This window comes from Hippoglossus hippoglossus, chromosome 6 (genome assembly GCF_009819705.1).
Source record: "Hippoglossus hippoglossus isolate fHipHip1 chromosome 6, fHipHip1.pri, whole genome shotgun sequence".
Taxonomy (NCBI): Eukaryota; Metazoa; Chordata; class Actinopteri; order Pleuronectiformes; family Pleuronectidae; genus Hippoglossus; species Hippoglossus hippoglossus.
In genome coordinates, this window is record NC_047156.1 from 28220628 (window position 1) to 28240908 (window position 20281).

Here is a 20281-nt window from a genome sequence, read left to right on the forward strand (position 1 = left end):
CATGTCGTGAATCCAGTCGTAAAACTTGTGAACTTTATACGAGCAAGGGGACTTCAGCACCGTCAGTTTATTACGTTCCTGGAGGAAACTGATGCGGATCATCAGGACTTGCTGTACCACTCTCGTGTCCGCTGGTTAAGTTTGGGGAAAGTGTTACGAGTGTGGGAGCTGAAAGAGGACATCATCGCATTTTTGGAGTTGATGGGGAAATCTGACGAATTCCCTGAGCTAAGCGACAAGAACTGGCTTAGTGACTTTGCGTTTGCTGTGGACATATTTTCACTCATGAATGAGCTGAATGTGAAACTGCAGGGGAAAGATCAGTTTGTTCACGACATTTAGAAACATGTGAAAGTCTTCAAATCCAAGCTCACTTTGTTCTCCAGACAAATTGCGAACAAATCTTTCGCTCATTTCCCCACACTTGCCATGCAGGAAGAGGCACCGCGAAACGCAAAAAAATACAGCAAATCACTTGAGGACCTGCATCGAGAATTCTGCCGTAGGTTCTCTGATTTCGAAAACATTGAACAGTCACTTCAGCTGGTGTCCTGTCCCCTGTCACAAGACCCTGAAACAGCACCACAGGAGCTGCAGTTGGAACTGATAGATCTTCAGTCTGACTCCGTCCTAAAGGAGAAGTTCAACTCTGTTAAACTGAATGACTTTTATGCTTCACTTAACGGAGCCACGTTTCCAAACCTCTGGAGGACTGCACAGAAGATGCTGACTTTGTTTGGCTCGACTTATGTGTGTGAGCAGACATTCAGCGTCATGAACGCCAACAAAGCCCGTCACAGATCAAAGTTAACGGATCAGCACCTCAGATCTATCCTGAGAATTGCCACAACCAAAATAACTCCAGACTTGGATGCACTGGCAAAAATGGGAGATCAACAACACTGTTCCCACTGAAACTGAAAGTGATGATGTGTTGCTGCAGCGAGGTTGGAGCCAAATCTCCGACACACAGCCTGCGTGGCTGCTCTAACCTGTTAATGTAGATAATAAAGAAGTTCAAGTGAGGTAATTGGTTTGGGCGCAGGCCTCAGATGTTTTCATGATGTTTGATCAGTCACGTTACGACATTTTTTTGTATTGTTCATGTTCGTGCAATTTGTTAAATTGCCTTGCAAATAAATGCTTTGCTACCTGTTAAAGGCCAAATCCTTTCATGTAATGATTTTTACATGTCGTTTATATTAGTTCACACAAACACTCCATCCATCTGTTCCTGGCCCGGCCCCTCTGTCAAATTTTAGAACCCATTGTGGCCCGCGAGTCAAAAAGTTTGCCCACCCCTGTTCTAAAGTCTCAGAAACTCTCAAAAACAACACTTTTTGCCATTTACGCACGGACGCACGAGAAACTCGTACCAGCTGTTCGTGTTTACGCAGTGACTTCCTCGTTGTGGCTTTATATTTACCCCCTGAAGCAGCATATCTGCGTGTTCGAAATTTCATTGGCTATATGAAGCGCCAGTCATCAGAACAATCGGTTGCAATTGGCTCAGTCTTTACACGACAGAAGAGGGGCAGGCACTGTCCTTCAACGAGGTCTCTTGTTGTCTATTGTAGGCTGTGGACAGGACATGCCAGCTCCTATTGGGTCAAGTGAGATGTCAATCTAAAGTTCAGAGTGCAGCCTCCATTTTGATGTCAAGATATTGGCTATGTTTACATGCAAACAGGAGTTACGAGGGAAAATACATCAATAATTACACATAGCTGCCGGCTAGTTTGAAATGATGCAACAGCAGTCTGTGGGTATTTATTGATGTAATAATGTGTTTTGGACTAAATATGTTACTGGATTGGATCGTCTGGACCTTTGGCAATGTAACAAGACCGTTTTTGTTGGAATGTTATCGATCTGTGGATTACGATGAGGCTTCTTAGGTGAGTGACCTCGATTTTGTTAGGGTTTTTTTGGTGGTGGTCTGACAGAGGCGTTGATTGTACCTGCTGTGTTGATCGTATTTTGAAATGGTTTGCATCAATCGAATCACAAGAATCTTAACTTTCCAAAGATATGTTGCATCAGTACCTAGCTATATGAAGCAGTTGTGTAAATAACAAAGTTTGATGCTTAACAGGTGTTAAAGTCACCAACCATGTACAGCAGGGCTTCGAGGTATTTGGCCTTTCAGCATGTTTTATTCACACCACACACACGGGATCAAAAATAACTTAAATTAGCTTAAAGGGTCTAGCTTTACAGCTCAGTTATTTGCAGAGTCTCTCAGTCCTCTGTGTGCTCGGTCCTGAGTGTCTGAGAGTTTCCTGTCGAGGCAGCCCAGTCGCTGCCTTTTAAACGTGAGGATCAATCAGCTAACAGCTCTAACCTGTGCTGATTGATCCTCTGTGGTGCAGGTGAGGGTGCTCTCCCAGTCCCCACACCTCCACAGGAAAAAATACAAAAAATACAAAAATAATACTGGTAACCAAAAACTAATAAATATAAGTTAAGCTTGGGTGAAACGCATAAGAAAACTCCCTTTAACTATTGGGCCCTTGCATTTTCCCTGGCTTGTCTCTGTTCCAGTTAAGACCGGAACTCCCGCCTCCTCCCTTATACTGGCTGGGTCTTTACAGGGCACGGGATAACCCTGTGACAGGACAAAAAATATATGTAATCACTGAAAGCTCTTTTCCTCATCCTTTCATTGACGTTTATCCATCATGCAGCATTACCCACGAGTGTCACAGCTTTATTTATATTTAGAGCAATCGGACCAATTACTTCACTCATCAGTGGGATCCTAACCTCCACTTTGGAAATAGAAGTTTGAAAGTAAATAGTTTCTTCATTTTTTGTGAGTAATCTCCTGTGCGCTGTGCGCCTGATGGCAGAGTCACGTTCACTGCAGCGATTTTACACACAACTAAATGATCCGTATCCATACTCAGAAGGGGCAGGGCTTAACCCGGAAGTTGGTATTTTAAGCCTGACATGGAGGTGGGTTGATCAGGAATTGCTATATTTATTGTTTATTAGAAAACTATTTACAGAACAGCCTTAGAATTGAGCTATTCAGAGACCTATTCAGAACAAGTTTTTTATAAACTTCAGTGAATCAATGAACACAACACATGCAGTATTAAGAAGAATTAAGTATATTGCAGGTTTTCATACTCAACATACGCCACTCAATGAGTTTTCATAGCTAACATTTTCTTTTTTATTGATTATTTAACTTTTTTAAATTACATTTAAACAGTGTGATGTTTGTGTATGTGACTGATCACAGTGCTTTTTTAATCCCTGTCGTAGTTATTTTTTTTGGGGGGGGTGCTGTATTTTTTATTTCTACATTAAAGGGGACATAGCATGCAAATTCCACTTTGTTAGTGCTTCTACAGGTTAATGTGGGTATCTGGCATGTCTACCAACCCAAAAACTCTGGGGAAAAAACACTCGCGCGTTTTGTTATGGTTCCTCTAAGTCAGAAACGTCATGCTTGAGCGACTCGATTGAGCTTCCTGGGTTTTGTGTCGTAACAAGGCACTGGAAGTCTCCCTACATGGCCTTGGCCCACCCCCCACCTCATCCCCCCCGTCCCCCCACACTCGTTACGCTGGGTTTACACCGGACTCAGCGAGGCTGCGAGGCAGCGCAGCGCCGTTCCCAAGCACGCAGCCGCCTGGCTGTTCACACGGGACGAGCATTTCTCCGCTGGTCAGCCCGCGATTCACTCACATGTGGCATTTGTCTGGATCGTTGGGACTGGGAGGCTGCAGCAGTTGCTCGGGAGCGACCGCTCGCTCTCCCATGCGTGAGCTGGAATTTGTGTCAGCGCCACACAGCCAGCAGTGTGGAAGACTTCCGTAGTGTTCAGCACTACTGTAACACACAGAGCCCCCCCACTCGTTATGCCGGGTTACACCGGACGCGGAAGCGCCGCTGCGAGGCAGCGCAGCGCCGTTCTCAAGCGCGCAGCCGCCTGGCTGTTCACACGGGACGTGCATTTCTCCGCTGGTCAGCCCCATAGACTGTATATATAAGGTCAGCCCGCGATTCTGCTTTCTCCGCTTGTTGTTGTACCCGTTGAATGTCGGGGTTCGGGGGTAAATGATGGTCTTCATAGCCCCCCCCACCCCACCCCTCTCTTTCTCTCTCTGTCTGTCTGCTTGTGTGCTTGTAGTGGATGGGCAGAGGGGGACATTTAATTATGTGATTGGGAAAATTAAAACTCCAGGACAACAGAAGGGGAATATAAAGTATGGGATGCATATTTGATAATTTATATCATATAAAATATGTAATTTATATCGTTTAAAATCATGGGGGGAGAGGGGGAGGGGGGAGCTGGCTCATTAGCATTTCAAGGAACAGGCACTCAAAACAGGTCACTCTGTGGAGGGCTGTTTTATACAGGGTAAAAAGGGTGCTGTTTTATATGATCCTTGTGGTATTTTGACCAAAGTATGTTACAGACATTTCATTGAGACCCCAAGGAACCATATCAACTTGTGGTAAAATGGGCATGCTTTGTCCCCTTTAAGTAAAACACAATGTTAATTATGTGGTGTGAGTGAGTGAGTGAGAGAGAGGACCGCTCGCTCCGTGCGCGTCTGGCCGGGCATGGGGCACTCTGACTCAGCCAGTGGAGCTTGTGCACGGCATGTGGCTCTCCCGTACCCACTACACACTAAGATTTATTTCTGGAGATAGTTATGGGACACACCATTGCCAAATTGTGCGTGCGTGCGTGTGCGCGTGCACACCTGCGTAAATTACAGTCCATACTCTCTCGATTGACCCTTTCATAAGAATGAAACGAACCATAGGTTTATTTATAAAATAGAAGACAATTCTGATCCTCCTGAGCAACAGTCCCAGAAAGGGCTGCATTTGAAAACTTGATTCTCTCATTAAAAAAGTACAGCAACATTTTAGCGAGCTGTGTAGCTACTCTCATCACTCTTTGTGTCTGGGAGCGATGTGGAGTTTACACTCGCACGCACACAGACCCTGGGCCCCGCCCACACTCACATAGTGACACAGACAGTGAAGCAGAGCCCATTAACACGAACGAGACGCTATGTCCTATTTGTTGAACCGTGGCAGCAATGAGTGAGAAAACAGGGTTTTCACTAAGGCCTGTCGCTGTTTCAGGATCAGGGCAGGAGGAATTAATGGTTTGAACCGTACTGGAGTTTCCTGTGTCCTCCCTCCACACTCCCCTGCACAAACACACTAACCCAACACAACCTAATACAATACAAACCTAAAAGCAAAATTTTAAGCATAACCAGTTCACTAAGTTGGTAACATATATCCTTTTCCAAATGTTTAAAATGTATTCAAGAGCAATTTTTGATCAGTTAAAATTGTCAATTACATTTATTGTTTTGTTTGTGTGTGGTTTGTTTTATTTATCTAGAATATTTCTATATTTTTTATTCTAATTCAAATGTCCGACTGAATATTCTTAATAATTCAAAGTTTATTGTTATTTGAAAGGGTTATTATTATTATGCTGTAATTATTCAGGGGGATGTGCTCTAAAAGGAGGGGAAGGAGAGCTCTACTGCAGGAGGAAGTTCCTTGTTTACATGTTTTGTTGTGGTTGTGCTGTAATGACAGTAATGAGCTGACCACATATCTTATGTTGACATTTATCATTGTTTTATTCGGTGTTAATGTTTTAAAAAGCACCATTTAACTCAGCACTTAAATCACCTCTTAAAGCACTACTTTACTTTGTGACTTTAAAATTTGACATTTTTGTAGTTTGTTAATTGTCTTTTGCCATAACATCATCACATTTGACATCAGTCAAACGGTAAAGATGGGAAAAAATATTAATATTTCGCGTTGCAAGTAGTTGTAAGTGGTGTGCCTAAATTTTTACGAGGCTATTTAACAAAAACTCCCCCATATTTCTAGCCATTTCAGCAAATCACAAACATTGCATACCTTTCCACACACTTGGAATAGACTTCAAGACAACTTTAGGTTGACTGTATTAATACAGTTAAGGCAATTCTGAGAATTCATCGACAATACTATTGATTGTAACTGTCAGTGCATTGAATTTTACTGCTGGTTTTATTTGATTTTAATTTTATTTATTTATAGATTTATAAATGTATTTATTTATATATGTATAGAATAATGGTTCACAATCACACAGGAAAAAGAGCCTTGTTATGTCAAATCTTTCATTAGTCCGTAAGTCACCAACAGTGACAACACAAGAAGATTAAGAGTTTCTAATCAATGTAACCAGTTTAAACCCATTTCCAAATACCGGGAGTCATTGTTTTCTGCTGAATGCCTGTATCACCACCATATAGTAGTTGTTTGAAACTGCTCCATATACATACTGTAAAGTGTCTGATAATCCATCTTAAGTTTAGCAATTTGTGTATTTATGTTTCCCTTTGTCAGAGTGAATAAAGTGGTGTCAGCAAACTCCAGAGAAGGTAAGAGTTATCTGAAGAGCCAAAATGCTGAACCGGAGGAGAATGGAGAAGAAGACACAAACTCATCACCCGGTCAACAACCTCTTCCTGGCACCAGGTATACACACAGATCCACAAACATATATTTATCTCCTTGGCATAATGAGTAACCTTAACCATCATAATGTCCTCACTCCGTCTGTCTATGCTCAAAATGGTCCTCACAAAGATATAAGTGTAAGTACACACATCATTAAAGTTGGTGTGTGTGTGTGTGTGTGTGTGTGTGTGTGTGTGTGTGTGTGTGTGTGTGTGTGTGTGTGTGTGTGTGTGTGTGTGTGTGTGTGTGAGAGACTGAGTGAGAGAACTCCAAATGGCTCCGAGCTTACACACAAGTGTCCGCTCACGTTCATCATTTGTAAACATATTCGTTCAGTTCAGCGTTCACAAAGAATATAAACAAACTGTCAATAACTGTCTCTGAAAACTCGTCAACTCGCTGGGACTCTTTACTTTCTTTTTCTCTCTCCTCGCTCTCTGAGTCTCTTCCCTCCTCTCCTGAGGAAATACACGTGCAAGCAGGAGAGTTTTGTGGATGGGCTGGAAAGTGAGCTGTCTGCTGTGAGAGGGGCATGAGAATAGAGAAGCGAAACTCACGCCAGGGACACACTGGAGGCGGAAGCGCCGCAAAGCGTCAATTCTTGTGCGAGCAGCCGCCTGGCTGTTCACACTAGAAGCGCATTTCTCCGCGCTGGTCAGCCCGCGATTCTGCTTTCTCCGCTGGTTGTTGAATGCTCCTTTCAATGTAGGGGTTTGGGGCCTATAGCCGCCCCACCCCCTCTCTCTGTCTGTCTCTCTGCTTGTGTCTGTGTGTGTGTCTGTTTAGACACAACTGACAAATGTGTGGAATAAGTACATAATAAAAAAAAACAATTACAGTGGATGGGCAGATAGAATTTCATGTCGACGGCTTAAAACATTCACATGGAAATTTATACTCGATGGTCGCGATATAGTTATTTTATACATTGCACGTGGTACAAGCTGCGATACAGTGAGTGTATTCGATATATCGCCCACCCCTAGTTTGTCAGCTTATATATGACACTATTGTCCAGGTGACAGATATTAACACAGGATCCCAGAGGCCACCTGTTGAGTCATTGCTCAGCCAGATCTATATAATGGCATTGTGTGCTTTTTCCCTACCTCTAACTTTTGTTGCAGTAGCAATAAATCATTTGGGATGTTTGCATCTTCCCTCCAAAACCCTAGTAAGGAAACAGGAAATTAACTGCCAAGAGGCGGGTCTGTCCAAAAAACATTCCCAGTTTATGTCATTCCTGTGAGTGTTTGTGTGCTTGTGTGTGTCTTGTTTCGTACACCACCCCCGCTCCCCACCACCATCCCTCCACACCAAATGCGGAACCAAGCAGACTTGTTGCTGAGCTAGCAGCTTGTTAGCTACCACAGGCTAACCACAACAAACAACACTGAAGAAACACTGCAGCGTGGAGGGATGCAAGGAAGAGAATGTGTCCGTGCACATTCCTCCTAAGAACGTTACTGTTAGAAACTAGCGGTTACGCTTTATTTCTTCTCACGTGCCGTGTCGGTGTGCTCACTACGGAGTAAAGTCTACGTTACTTGAAACTCCGTTGTGAGACTCCGTACTGTAACTCAGTACGTTACTCCTACATTGGCCAACTGTTCTACTAAAACTTGAAAAAACATGAGGACGGTGTAACTTACCTTTCAGAAACATCCTGTTGTAACCGACTGTAAATATGTGGCTGGTCTTCTATAGCCGCAAATATACGACGTGTCTTTCAACTGTGTTTACAGCCAGAGTGAATTCGCCAGAATGAGACCGGTGATAGGCCTGGTCGCAGATCACTCAAAGTGCAGTCAGCCAATCAGAGGAGGGGAACAAGAGGCAGGCGAAAACAGCCTGTTCTGTCTGCCTCTCTCTGGAGCGGCAGACAGATGTTTCACCTCTCATCCAAGAGAGTTCTTCAGTTCTAACTGACTGCGAGGAGTCCCAGGTATTAAACTTGTAGGAATCGTTGAGGTTACCGGAGAGGCTGGACCCAGGCTGGTTTCTTTGGATGTCAGTTAGAGCTGATGTGAAGCCTCTTGGATGAGAGGTGAAACGTCTTCAGGAAACTCAATCAAGCCCAGTTGACCTGTTTTTAGCACTTGGATATTAACTAGCCTGAAGCAATTCATCTCCCTGATGTCATTGCTGCCAAAGTGAATGGTGAGGACATCAAGTGCTGCTCTTCCTTGCAGGGAGTAGGAAAAGAGACACCAAGGTCTCAGCAGGTCTTTGGGCACCACACCAGACATTATCACCACAATCCACACTGTGACTGTAGGAAGGTTTGCAGTTCGATCCCAGTCTTCCTTCTGCATGCCAAAGTGTACTTGGGCAAGATACTGAACCCCGAATTGCCCCTGACAGCTGTGCTATTCTCATAGAAAAAAAGTGCTGCCATAGATGCACTGTATGAATGAGTGTGTGAATGGCAAAAAACTCTACTGTAAGCGCTTTGAGTGGTCATTAAGACTAGAAAAGCACTATATAAATACAGATAATTTACCATTCAACCATTCACTCACACATTAACACAATGCCTCTATACACTTTGCTTTTTCTATCACACAGCCTCTACACACTGCAGGTACAGTCAGGGAAATTTGGGTTTTCAGTGTCTTGCCCAATTGGCATTTCGCAATGCAGACTGGAGGAGCTTGGGATCAAACCACCAACCCTCTGGTTAGTTTATGACCTTCTCTACCTCCTGATACAGCAGCATATATCCGTGGGACCACTGCTCCACTCCACGATCAGTACCTCATGACCAGGCTTAATTTTTGTACTGTGGCAGGAGGTGGAGAAGCGTTGTCCATCTTTATAGACCTTCTATTGCTTTGAGTGGTTGATTAGACTAGAAAAGCTCTAAATAAATGCAAACCATTTACCATTTACATGTTGTTGACTCTCTTCAAGCATGACAGCTCTGGGGCTACTACGAATTCACATCTGTTTTGCCCAGCATAATTCTATATGTTTCATACCTTTTCACTGTGATGAACATTTGTACTTGTTGGTACTGTACTGTCTTAATGTGATATGTAAATGTTTATGATTAGAAGACTCATTGATTAGAAAACAATATTATAAACAATATTCTTTATTATAGAGTTCAATGTGTAGTGTGTGTATATGTAGTGGAAAACCTTCTTTGGTTCCCTCTCTTGTGCTTGCAGTGCTAAGCGGCCAGCCAGCATGTCGAGCCTTCTGAGTCGTATTGGGGGAAAGAAACAAAAGATGAGCACACTTGAAAAGTCAAAGATGGACTGGGACGCATTTAAATCAGAGGAGGGCATCACGGAGGAGCTGGCTATTCACAACAGAGGCAGAGAAGGGTAAGAGACTGTTTTGGTGCTGTTGGTGGTTTGATTCTGGAAACACAGTGAAATGGATTCCATCAGTGTTAGTTCCCACATAAATCTCCATCATTTGCACTGACAAGTTCTGTTCTCAGATATTACGCTCTCTAGACTTTGTCTTATACACAGAAACACCAGATTTGAGAGGTCCTACAATCAAGTGACCAAAATTGGCACAAGGTTTGACACTCTGGTTAGGCTTCCCGTTGAGCTGACAGGTGTGGCACGTTCTAATATAAGCAGCCACATCATGCTTCAGCTGGAAAAAATACAGCAAAAGGCAAATGTCGTCTGCACCCAGCTTAATCATGAGACATCATGAGACAAGATGCTGGAGCAGAACAACACAGAAGCTGGAGAATATTTCCCCTGAGAGCTTGATTTATCAAAAAGCGAATGTTTAGACCTAAGGATAGGGCATTCATCCCTCCAATGCCCCTGGCCACGACAATAATGGCAAGTCCACGCAGAGTCAGATGTAACACTTGAGCCTCTATCCAACCCTGACACCGACATTGGCCCACTGTCATCCTGGGAGCGCGCATCACCAAAATAACCCTTATGTGTCAAAATATAATCGTCAGCTAAAGCTGCTGCCTCAACAGCAGAACATCAACAACTTTAAGCTTGTTTAAATATGTAACGATACATTCTGGAATAGAACTCTTAAACGATTTAAATGAGACAACAAATCCAGAGCAAATTCGACATTAGTTTATTCCCGCGTTTCCACGATCAAAACCGTGGACCATATGCCTCAGAGTCTAACTCATGGGCTTTGGGGACATTTTCCATTTCTCATAAATCACATCATTGTGTGTGTGTGTGTGTGTGTGTGTGTGTGTAAACATGATGTGTGAGTGCTGAATGTAAACCAAAAGGTAATAATGCAACTGAAGACAACTAAGGCAACATTATAACCAACCGGTTGCCGGCAGACAAGAGGAGGGAGACTGTTAGTGAAGGCCCCACTTTATAGACTGTGGACACCGGGCCCAGGTGCCCACAGTTGCTCCAGTGCCTCCCACCAGGACACCCACATGACAAACTGACAGGAAGGAGCAGGAGTTTTCACAATATGTACATATATATACAGTATGTTTGTATAGTGTTGAGCCACAAAGGGCTATAGTCGTTCCTACAACTGGTAAATGGTATTGTTTATGTTATAAATATCAATTTATTTATACTATAATCATTATAGGATTTATATTGCGCTTTTATAGTCTTGATGACCACCACAGTCTGATCAGACCAGGGTGCATGTCCCTAGCATCTTGGGGCCCAGTTGGGATCTTTTGTCCTGATCCAGAGCCATTGGCTGCAGCGTTCTGCAGTGTGTGATGCTTCTATTATGGTCTGGCGCAAGGCTTGTCCATTGATCACCAGATCTTTGAGCAACCTGATCATGGATATAGCAAGGAAACCCATGAAGCCAACCTCCACAGGGCAAACTATTGCTTTCCAGCCACATATCTCTACTTCAAATGCTACAGTATGTCAGCCTTTCTCTCTCATTTGGTACATCAACATTATCCTCCCAGGGTGCTGTCAATTCTATGAAATAGACGACGCGCAGAGTGTTGGACCAGATTATCAGGTCAGGTCTTAGGGTGGTAGTGACAATATGTGATGGGACTGTAAGCTGCAAGCCCACGTCCACCAACATCTCCCAGTCTCAGGCTTGCTCCAGCGGCCCTCTCTGTCCCTGTTCCCACTCATGGACATATGTTGTCCTTTGGACCCAAGTTGATGTTTTGAATGGCAAGGCATTGGTAGAAGTTCTCTTTGTTTCTATTGTTGCTGCAAGGCATTTGAGTACCTGGTTGTGTCTCCACGTATACCTACCTTGGGAGAGATTTATTTTACAACCAGTGAGGATGTACCTGAGGGTAGCTGGAGTTGAGCATAGTGGGCAGGATGGATCTCCGTTCAGCCACTCCTGTAGGTTTTTGAGTGAGGGAAGGACGTCATAGGTTGCTCTAAGCAGGAAACTAATCCTGCTTGCTTCCATTCCCCACAGGTCCTTCCAGCTGATCTTTCTTTTCAGTGTGTGTGTCTGTAGTTGTAATGATTAAAGTCGATCTAATGTTCTCCTTTTTGTCTGTGTGTGTTTTAGGTTTGTGGAGCGGAAGAATTTCTTGGAGCGGGTCGACCATCGCCAGTTTGAGTTAGAAAAAGCTGTACGACTGAGCAACAAGAAACAATGATAGAGTTGCCGTTTCCTCAGTAAAGTGGCCTCAGACTGGTGCTGTGGCTTGGGTCTATTTCAGGACATGGATATTAATAGGCGTAGTTTGTGTAATGGTCGGGGGTTGAGTGTTCTGTCCTTCCATCATTGTGAGAACCAATTCGATTTTCAAATCCTCACTCTGAGAACATTTTTGAATTGTGAGGTCATTCTTGTCTGTTCATGGGGCTGATTTAAGACCAAGACTAGAATTATTTGCTATTATTACAACTTTTGTTTTTAATTTTGTACATTACTTTTATTTGTTATTGTAACATGTACTCACCACTTTAATTGCTGAGATTTGTATCTAACTAACTCTGAAAGTCAGGCCAAGAAACACAAGCACTCGGACAATGGTAAAGACAGACTCGATTTACAGATTACAACAAAAAAGGTCAAAATAGAAACAAAAAGGAGTTAGACTTAAATTGGGATCTGGTTAAAGTTAGGTAGAGCAGTAGAGCAACTGGCTCTGGAAATATTTTTTTCTTAAAGAGTTAAATGTTACTGCCCATTAAAAGCATTGGGGTCAGAATCAAAATAAAGCTGTAAATGCAAAGGCCTTTGGTCAAATCTGGAGTGGATGTGTTTATGTGGGCCCTCATATACCAGAAAGAAAGAAAAAAAGCGGGGACCCGTTCATCACAACATAGCTACATTGTGTGTGGTCTGAAGGATACCTTAAACTGGGTGTCACCATAAGTCCTGAGCTATTCACCAACATTACCAATGAACCTTTGGAAGCTGCAGAAGATGGTAAACATATATATGGTGCCATGCATTGACGCTCTGCATGTAAATGTATTTGACCAATCAGAGCCCTAAAAACTGTAAATAAATAACTTTTCACAGTCCACACATGTATGAAAAGACTAAATTAACACTATAGGTGGACTCAGTGGAGCTGTGCATTGCTCCCTGGAGTCTGCCCCGGAGTTGGTGGTGCTGCGCCCGGGCTGTGCGCCTTCTCCCAGCTGTGGAGCTATCCGTGGTCCCTGCATCCTTAGCCAGGGACTGTTTATGTTTATTTATCGCAAGTTAAATCGTCATCACGATATTCAACAACTTTATTGCATATCGCATGTTTTCCTAATATCGTGCAGCTCTACTTACAGTATTTTTTGTCCACTGTACTTGGTGCTGAATTGTACTTTCCCTGTCAATGATACTGAACTTTTTAATTAGTTTCAAATGGCAGACAGGTTAAACTCAACATCATTTCACTCTGAAATATTTATACATCATTCTGTTGGTTAGAAGATCATGCAGAGGAAATATAGTATGTAATATTAGTATAAGTATGCAATAATACGGAATATATAATAATATAATAAGGATAGACTCAGAAAGGCAGTTCAACTGTTTGTTGACTAACTGAGAATAGTAGTGAGATTCACGGTGGGCAGGCAGAACAGTGGTGGAGTGGCAGTGAAGGGTCCAGTGGCTCAGCAGACGGGAGAGGGGTGTAGTAAGGTGGCTGATGGTAAGCAGGCTAGCAGGTGGTAGCCCTAAGGAGCTGGCAGGCAGGGATGGCTCTGAACACAGGGCAAACGGAACATTACATGCAACCAAAAATGCACAGTAATATGCCACGATAATCAGACATAGGTACCACAGGTGGGACGGAAAGATCTGGCGAAGACTGGGAGGAAAGCCAGGGTTGAAGTACTGCAGAAGCTGATTAGGTGATGAGCGTCTGGTGTGCCAGCTGCCAGAGCTCAGGAGCAGGAAGCCACAGCCACACACACAAACAGACAGAGAGACAAGGGGGGTGGGAAGACAGGGAAAGGTTGGAGGAGAGTTGGAGAAAATGACAATTTATCTATTTAAAGATATTATTCTAATAATTCAAGAATTTGTTTGTCTGTATGTGGAACACATATGTCGAGAACTTCTCAACCTTTTCCTGACTTGAGTATGCGTTACAACCCAGGCCACAGTCACAGAGGTTGAAGCTCTGTCTTTATCCAGACTTTCTTATGAGAAGAACAGGTCCAACTTTTTATATCCTGATCTGGTGCTTGAGTCGGTAGGGGCACAACAGCACAAGGTTCAGTTGAGGGAATAAGGATGAAAAAACAAAACCATGTAGTAGTTTAGACATTTTGGGGGAAGAGTAACATCTTCAGAGAAGTTATGAAAACATCTTACTGTGTGGTGGCTCAGATGTACGAGAGGCTGGTTTGAATGTAATAACATTTTATTCACCTTATTAAAGAATATGGGGCACAGTAAAACCTAAATGCACAATATGTAACTTATTCTGCTGTAGGGGTCTTTGAATCAAACAAAAACAGAAGAAGAAGAGAAGAGAAGAAATGGTTTGACAGTATGAAGTAGTGTTTTTGTCTTTGTTGTAAAACAACAAAATCAAGCAGAAGTTTTCTCAAGTAAGTTAACATTCTATTTACATTATGTTTAGTTATGTTCAACGACTTCCTTCCTCATATCAAACTCGAAAGTTATGGTTACTTGATTTAAATTTTGTTGGAGCTTTGTTGGAAACATTTGAGATAATGTAGATATACAAATCAACAAACTATCATACCTGTAGGTGTTGTAATTTTTACACTTTTTAATGTAGAAATATTACATATCATACGTTTAAGAAAACCGTTATGGAAACATCTTACTGTGTGGTGGCTCAGGTGTACGAGGGGCTGGTCTGACTGTAGGTGGGGAAACAACAGAAGGACCAGCAGAGAGAATAAGGATGAAAAAAGAAAGAGAATAGCGAGATGTCCCAACACTTTACATTACACTTTTTATTCTTCTTATAGACTGTATAATAAAGGACACTTTTGGGGCACAATAATACTTAAGATAAGACTTATGAAACATCTTAGTGTGTGGTGGCTCAGGTGTACGAGCGGCAAGAGGTCTCAGGATGTGGGTTCTTGAAAAGATCAATGATTCAATTAGAACCAGTACCAATTAGGTAAATATTTACTTTCTGAAACCTAGAACACACATATGGGCCACAGTGTAGACATTGTTTTACGGAGAAAATAAACCATGTTAAACAGCCTGTGATACACAGCTGGTGCAGAGACATTCCTCGCACTATGGAGGGGGCTGAGGCCAAAAGACAATTACAATTTATTTGTACACATTCACATGGATTGATATAATAATCTTCTTTTATTTATTACTCAAAGCCAAAACATATATCCTATATATCATCAAAAATCATATATGAATTGAAATGTTGTAAAACATATCAATGTTTCAAAGTGTGCTATGGAAATTATAATATGTATATATATATAAGCTTGGGTCCCCTACCAGAGGCCTGGGAGATTGGGGGTTCTGCGCAGTATCCTAGCTGTTCCTAGGACTGCGCTCTCTTTATTTATTATATAAATATAATTATATCTGTTGCTATCATCATTAATAACATCTTTAAATCTATAAATATCACTCCAATTGTTTTCATTACAACAACTAGTCTCTCAGAGCTGAAACATGACGGTTACACAACTGTTCCTGGTCTCTCTCTACGCTCTCTCCCTATCCTCATCCTCCCCCCTATCTCTCTGTCTACTTTGCCCTCTTTTCCACCCACCTCTCCTCTCTTCCCCATTTCTCTCCGCTCACCCTAACTGGTTGAGACAGATGGCCGCCCTCATTGAGTCTGGTTCTGATAGGGGTGTCTTCCTTGTGTTGTTTAGGATCTGTTGGCAGTGCTATGCCGCTCGAGTTTGCTACCCAATATGGGGGAGTGAGTACTGAGGGTTTTGTTTCAGGGGACAATAAACACTGGTGACTGTGATGGAGTGATGTGAGTAGATTTTCATTTTGGTTGTGACATATTTGTTTCTTCTCAGTTGTTCTGAGATACCGTAATCAATTTTAATGTATTCAATATTTTTTCATGAGAATTGCTCCTCCTCCTCCATGTCCTGTCAGATGCTGTATTTGGGGATATAGATTCATGAGTTGTTTGATAAAAGTTTTTTATAATGGAGTTGTTGGGGTGGGCTTGGTTCGGGCACTCAGCTGTAGGAGAGGGGCAGTGCCTAGCTGGCTCAACAGGAGTAGTGCTGATTGGCACAGCTGCAATGAGGTGGCTTATCACGCTCTCCTTTAAATGCAGTAGGAGCGGGACCAAAGAAATAAAGAAAGGTCGTAAGCTGAAGCCCTGTGTCCTGTGTGTGTATTGTGTGAGAGATACCAGGTAGACAGGGCAGGATTTAGAGGTGGCAGATTGTTAGCCAGCACAGTTTCTCACATTTGCCTTCTCTTTTTTCTTTTGTGCAGGTTTTCGGGTAGGGATTTTCTCTGCATCTGAGACAGAAAACTGGGTTGGTGCAGTTGGTGGATATGTGATCATACTGTTGACATTCAAAACCCTGTTTGATGGTGGATTGTGGCTGAGCCTTCTCCATTCTGTACTGGATGAGGTTCATGTTGAAGCCTTTGTGAAGAAGGCTGACCGACTGATCTATGTTGGTGAGGTGGATCTTGATGAATGTTGTTGGTTGCTGGGTGATTCTGCTTATGATGTGGTGTATTATGGCGATATTGATGCCTTGTTTTTCCAATTCCTCTTTAACCTTATTCTATGTGATGTTGGTGTGGATGCTTTTGATGACCAGTCTTTTGATGACCAGGGGTTTCAGATAAGGAGCCTTGTTTGTGTGCTAGTCTGCAAGTGAATTGTGCTCTATTGCGTCTTTGAGCAATTGTGAGAAGAGTGTGTTGTGGGAGGGGATGACCTTGGGAAAGATGAGGATGCTGCCATTTTTCATGTGAACCAGTTTTAGAAGTTGTGCTTGTGGATTGAGTCTTAAGATTTCTTTGAGACTGTATTGGTTTGTTAAAAAATTGTTGTTAGCAGCGAGTAGGTCCATTAACTGTAGCAGGAGGTCAGCAACGGCCTTTAGAACATCGACCAGTCCATGCTTCCTGGCAAGCTAAAGCTCTGGTGCCTAATTTGGCCTACGGTAAGTTACCACTTACCGTAGTCAACATTCCCCTCACAAGAGTTGAGCACATGGAGAGAATGATCAACTCCTATGTGAGAAAGTGGTTAGGATTCCCAAGATGTCTAAGCAACATTGGCCTGTATGGACACAGCATCCTGGAGCTGCCTATCTCAAGTCTAGTAGAGGAATTTAAATGCACCAGAAGTGGATGGTGATGACCCTTTCAGAGTCCAGAGACAAATCTATATGGGCTGTTGGACCATCATTGACAACAGGATGGAAATGGACACCAAAAGAAGCAACTCAAAGCCAAAAGCAGCACTCCAGCATGCTGACATTGTGGTCCACGTTCAGAAGGGAAGAGGAGGTTAGGGCCTAGGTCAGAGTATACCTCTGTGGAACAAGGCTACTCCTGCAGACCGGCGAAAATAAGTAGTCCTGGAAATCCGGAATCAAGAAGAGGCAGCAAGATCTCAAGCCAGACAGGGGCAGTGGATGAAATGAGAAGAATATAAGAGACACCTATTTGCATGTACTGTATATGTGTATGCATGCGTACATGTCAGGTGGTGTGTAGTAGTCTGTGTATTTTATAATATGGGTGTCTATTAGGGCTGTGCTCAAAAAATCGATATGGCAATATATCGTGACGTCCTCCTTGCTGATGCATGCATCGATGCAGATGTTACTGTATCGATATGGCATCAAATGCTGTGACGGCAGTCTTGAAAACGAAACATCACCTATGGTGCAGTGCACAATAATGCCAATAGGTGGCAGCATAGGGAAAAACAGCACACGTCTCAATTCAAAACTCTTGATCCTGACTGTTTGGAAAACCTGGATGATAAGGAGGAACTTGACTACTTTAAATACGATACACCATCCGACCCCACGGTTCATGAAATTATAGAGGTAACAATAGGTTATTATCTATACAAATTTCTGTAGCAAAGAAAAAAAAAATCCCTGCATATATTGTGTTTATTTGGATGAAGTGCACAAGAGACAAGGACACTCCTGCATTGTAGCTGTTTTGCAGAGGTGGCTGACTACACAGTTTTTCACAGCAAGACTTAAACAGCTAACTAGTGGAAACAAAAGACTGAACACTGCTTCTTTGTCATTCCCTCTGCAGAATGCTCTTCGCTTGCTGTATGATTGTCTGAACTTCCTTGCAAGGAATAAAGTATACTTAAAAGACTATTATTCTCAGACATCTTTATTTCAGAATTTAGTCAGAGGCAAGTAATAAGGTTGGAAGAGAAAAAATATCTGAAAGAGACCTGAAGTGGCTTCAGCCCCGGCCGGTTCACCACCGGTTCACCTCCACCCTACATTCCAACAGCAAGCGCCTATCAACCAGACTCCATGAACGACACAGCAGGCGGCAGCAGCAGACCTCCTGTAACCCGCCACAAAGCCAAAGCACAGACTGCAGATCAACCTACATCCACCTGTTACGCTGGCACAGCCACACCAACCCTGTCAATGCTTGAGGTGGCCGGACCAGATGGTCCGATGATGGTTTTCCGACCCTGGTCAGAAGCTGACATCAAAGAAGCCATGACTTATCTGCAAGGAGGGTCAGACAATCATACAGCATGCGATCGTGTTGTTATCGTGTTGTCATCTGATAATGGTGGTGGACCACGATCGAGGTGGCAGCAGATGGTGGATCCTGATGGCGGCAGTGGATCCTGATTGTGGAGTCCACAGCCATGTGTCATTGCAATTTGAAATGACACATGGCTGTGAGGTTAATGTCAAGCAATTCTTTAAATTTGTTCACCGTATGCCAACTATACTATACAAACTATAATATAATTTCTGTCCAGAATCAGTGTAGTCAATAATTGTAAATTCAATTGTAATTAAAAAATGGTCGGACAGAATAGTGTTTTGGGGAAATATTATTACATTTTCAGTTTCTATGCCATATGTCACAACAAGTGAGTGTGATTGAAACAGTGAGTGGGTTAATGCCAGTTAAAACTTTACTATGCCTAAAGGAAGCCTTATGTTAACCGAGTCCAGAAACGCTGTCGACTTCTCTGGGCTTGAAGGCATCTGGGATGGACCATAACACAGTGGAAACGTGTATTGTGGTCAGACGAGTCAGTATTTCACGTCTTTTTTTAGAAGAAATGAACGCGGTGTGCTCTGGACCAAAGGTTTAATGAACCATACAGACCATGCAACAAGTCTAAAAGCCAGGGTCATTATATGGGGTTGTGTACCTAAGGTAACTTACACTTCTGTGATAGCACCATTAATGCCGAAAAGTACAAAAAGATTTTGGAGCAGCATATGCTGCCTTCAAGACGACATCTTTTCCAGGGACATCCATGCATATTGCAGCAAGACAAGGCAAAACCATTGTGCACACATTACAAAGGCATGGCTGCGGAAGAAGAGGGTGGGGGGGTTGGACTGGCCTGCATGAAGTCCCCACTTGTCCCCAGTAGAGAATGTGTGGCGCATTTTGAAATGCAAAATGCAACAGCAGCCACCATACTGCAGGAAGAATGGGACAAAATGACACCTGAAACGCTTCATCACTTGGTGTCTTGAGTCGCAACTTTTTGGAAATATGTTGCAAGAATCAAAATTGAAACAAGTGTTTATTTAAAAAATAAAATACAATTCATGAGGTTCAACATCAAATGATGCGCTTTTGTATTGTTTTCATTGTAATACAGGTCAAAGATCATTTACAAATCACTGTTTTCACATACAATTTTAAATGTAACATACCGTCCCAACGTTTTCTGATTTGGGGTTGTGTGTGTGTGTGTGTGTGTGTTATTTTAATAATATTGGCCTTGATATAGTTCTCCTAGTTTTCACTGTATGCATATGTCTAACTGGTGGTGCATGCATAGGTCCTAAACGGTGGCTCGGTCTTGAGGGCAGTCAGTCGAATTATGTTGTTTTCAGTACCAGCTGCTTTAACTAAAGATAAAATGCTCCAAAATGTCAATCTAACGGACTGGCGTTTTTGAGTAGAGCAAGATACTGGTACTAGTCTAATACTGAGTTATTATTTTCGTAAGAAATACATGGTTTGATAACTGCAACCAAGAATAGCTTAGCTTCCAACCTGCTTTAAGCTAACTTGCACTTGCACTGCTTTAAGCTAACTTATTGAACGTCAAACATGCCAAAGCGAGACAAGTACAGGAGGGGAAACCTTTACTTTACCTGAAACCCCCCTGGTGAGTCCTCATCCCAAAAAGTCTGGTCAAGCGACC

General features: G+C 42.7%; 1 protein-coding gene and 1 long non-coding RNA gene across 2 annotated transcripts in view; one reads left to right on the forward strand and one right to left on the reverse strand.

The window, feature by feature from the left end:
* cfdp1 (craniofacial development protein 1) overlaps positions 1-12492 on the forward strand; it is a 39679-nt gene extending 27187 nt beyond the window's left edge. Inside the window, exons 5-7 of the mRNA XM_034587350.1 lie at positions 6397-6528; positions 9684-9842; positions 11986-12492. Coding sequence (XP_034443241.1) covers positions 6397-6528; positions 9684-9842; positions 11986-12076 — 382 coding nt within the window. The 3' untranslated portion in view covers positions 12077-12492. The remainder of the gene's footprint in view (positions 1-6396; positions 6529-9683; positions 9843-11985) is intronic.
* LOC117762764 overlaps positions 12439-20281 on the reverse strand; it is a 29555-nt gene continuing 21712 nt past the window's right edge. The window contains exon 3 of the long non-coding RNA XR_004614067.1: positions 12439-12587. This is a non-coding gene — a long non-coding RNA (uncharacterized LOC117762764). The remainder of the gene's footprint in view (positions 12588-20281) is intronic.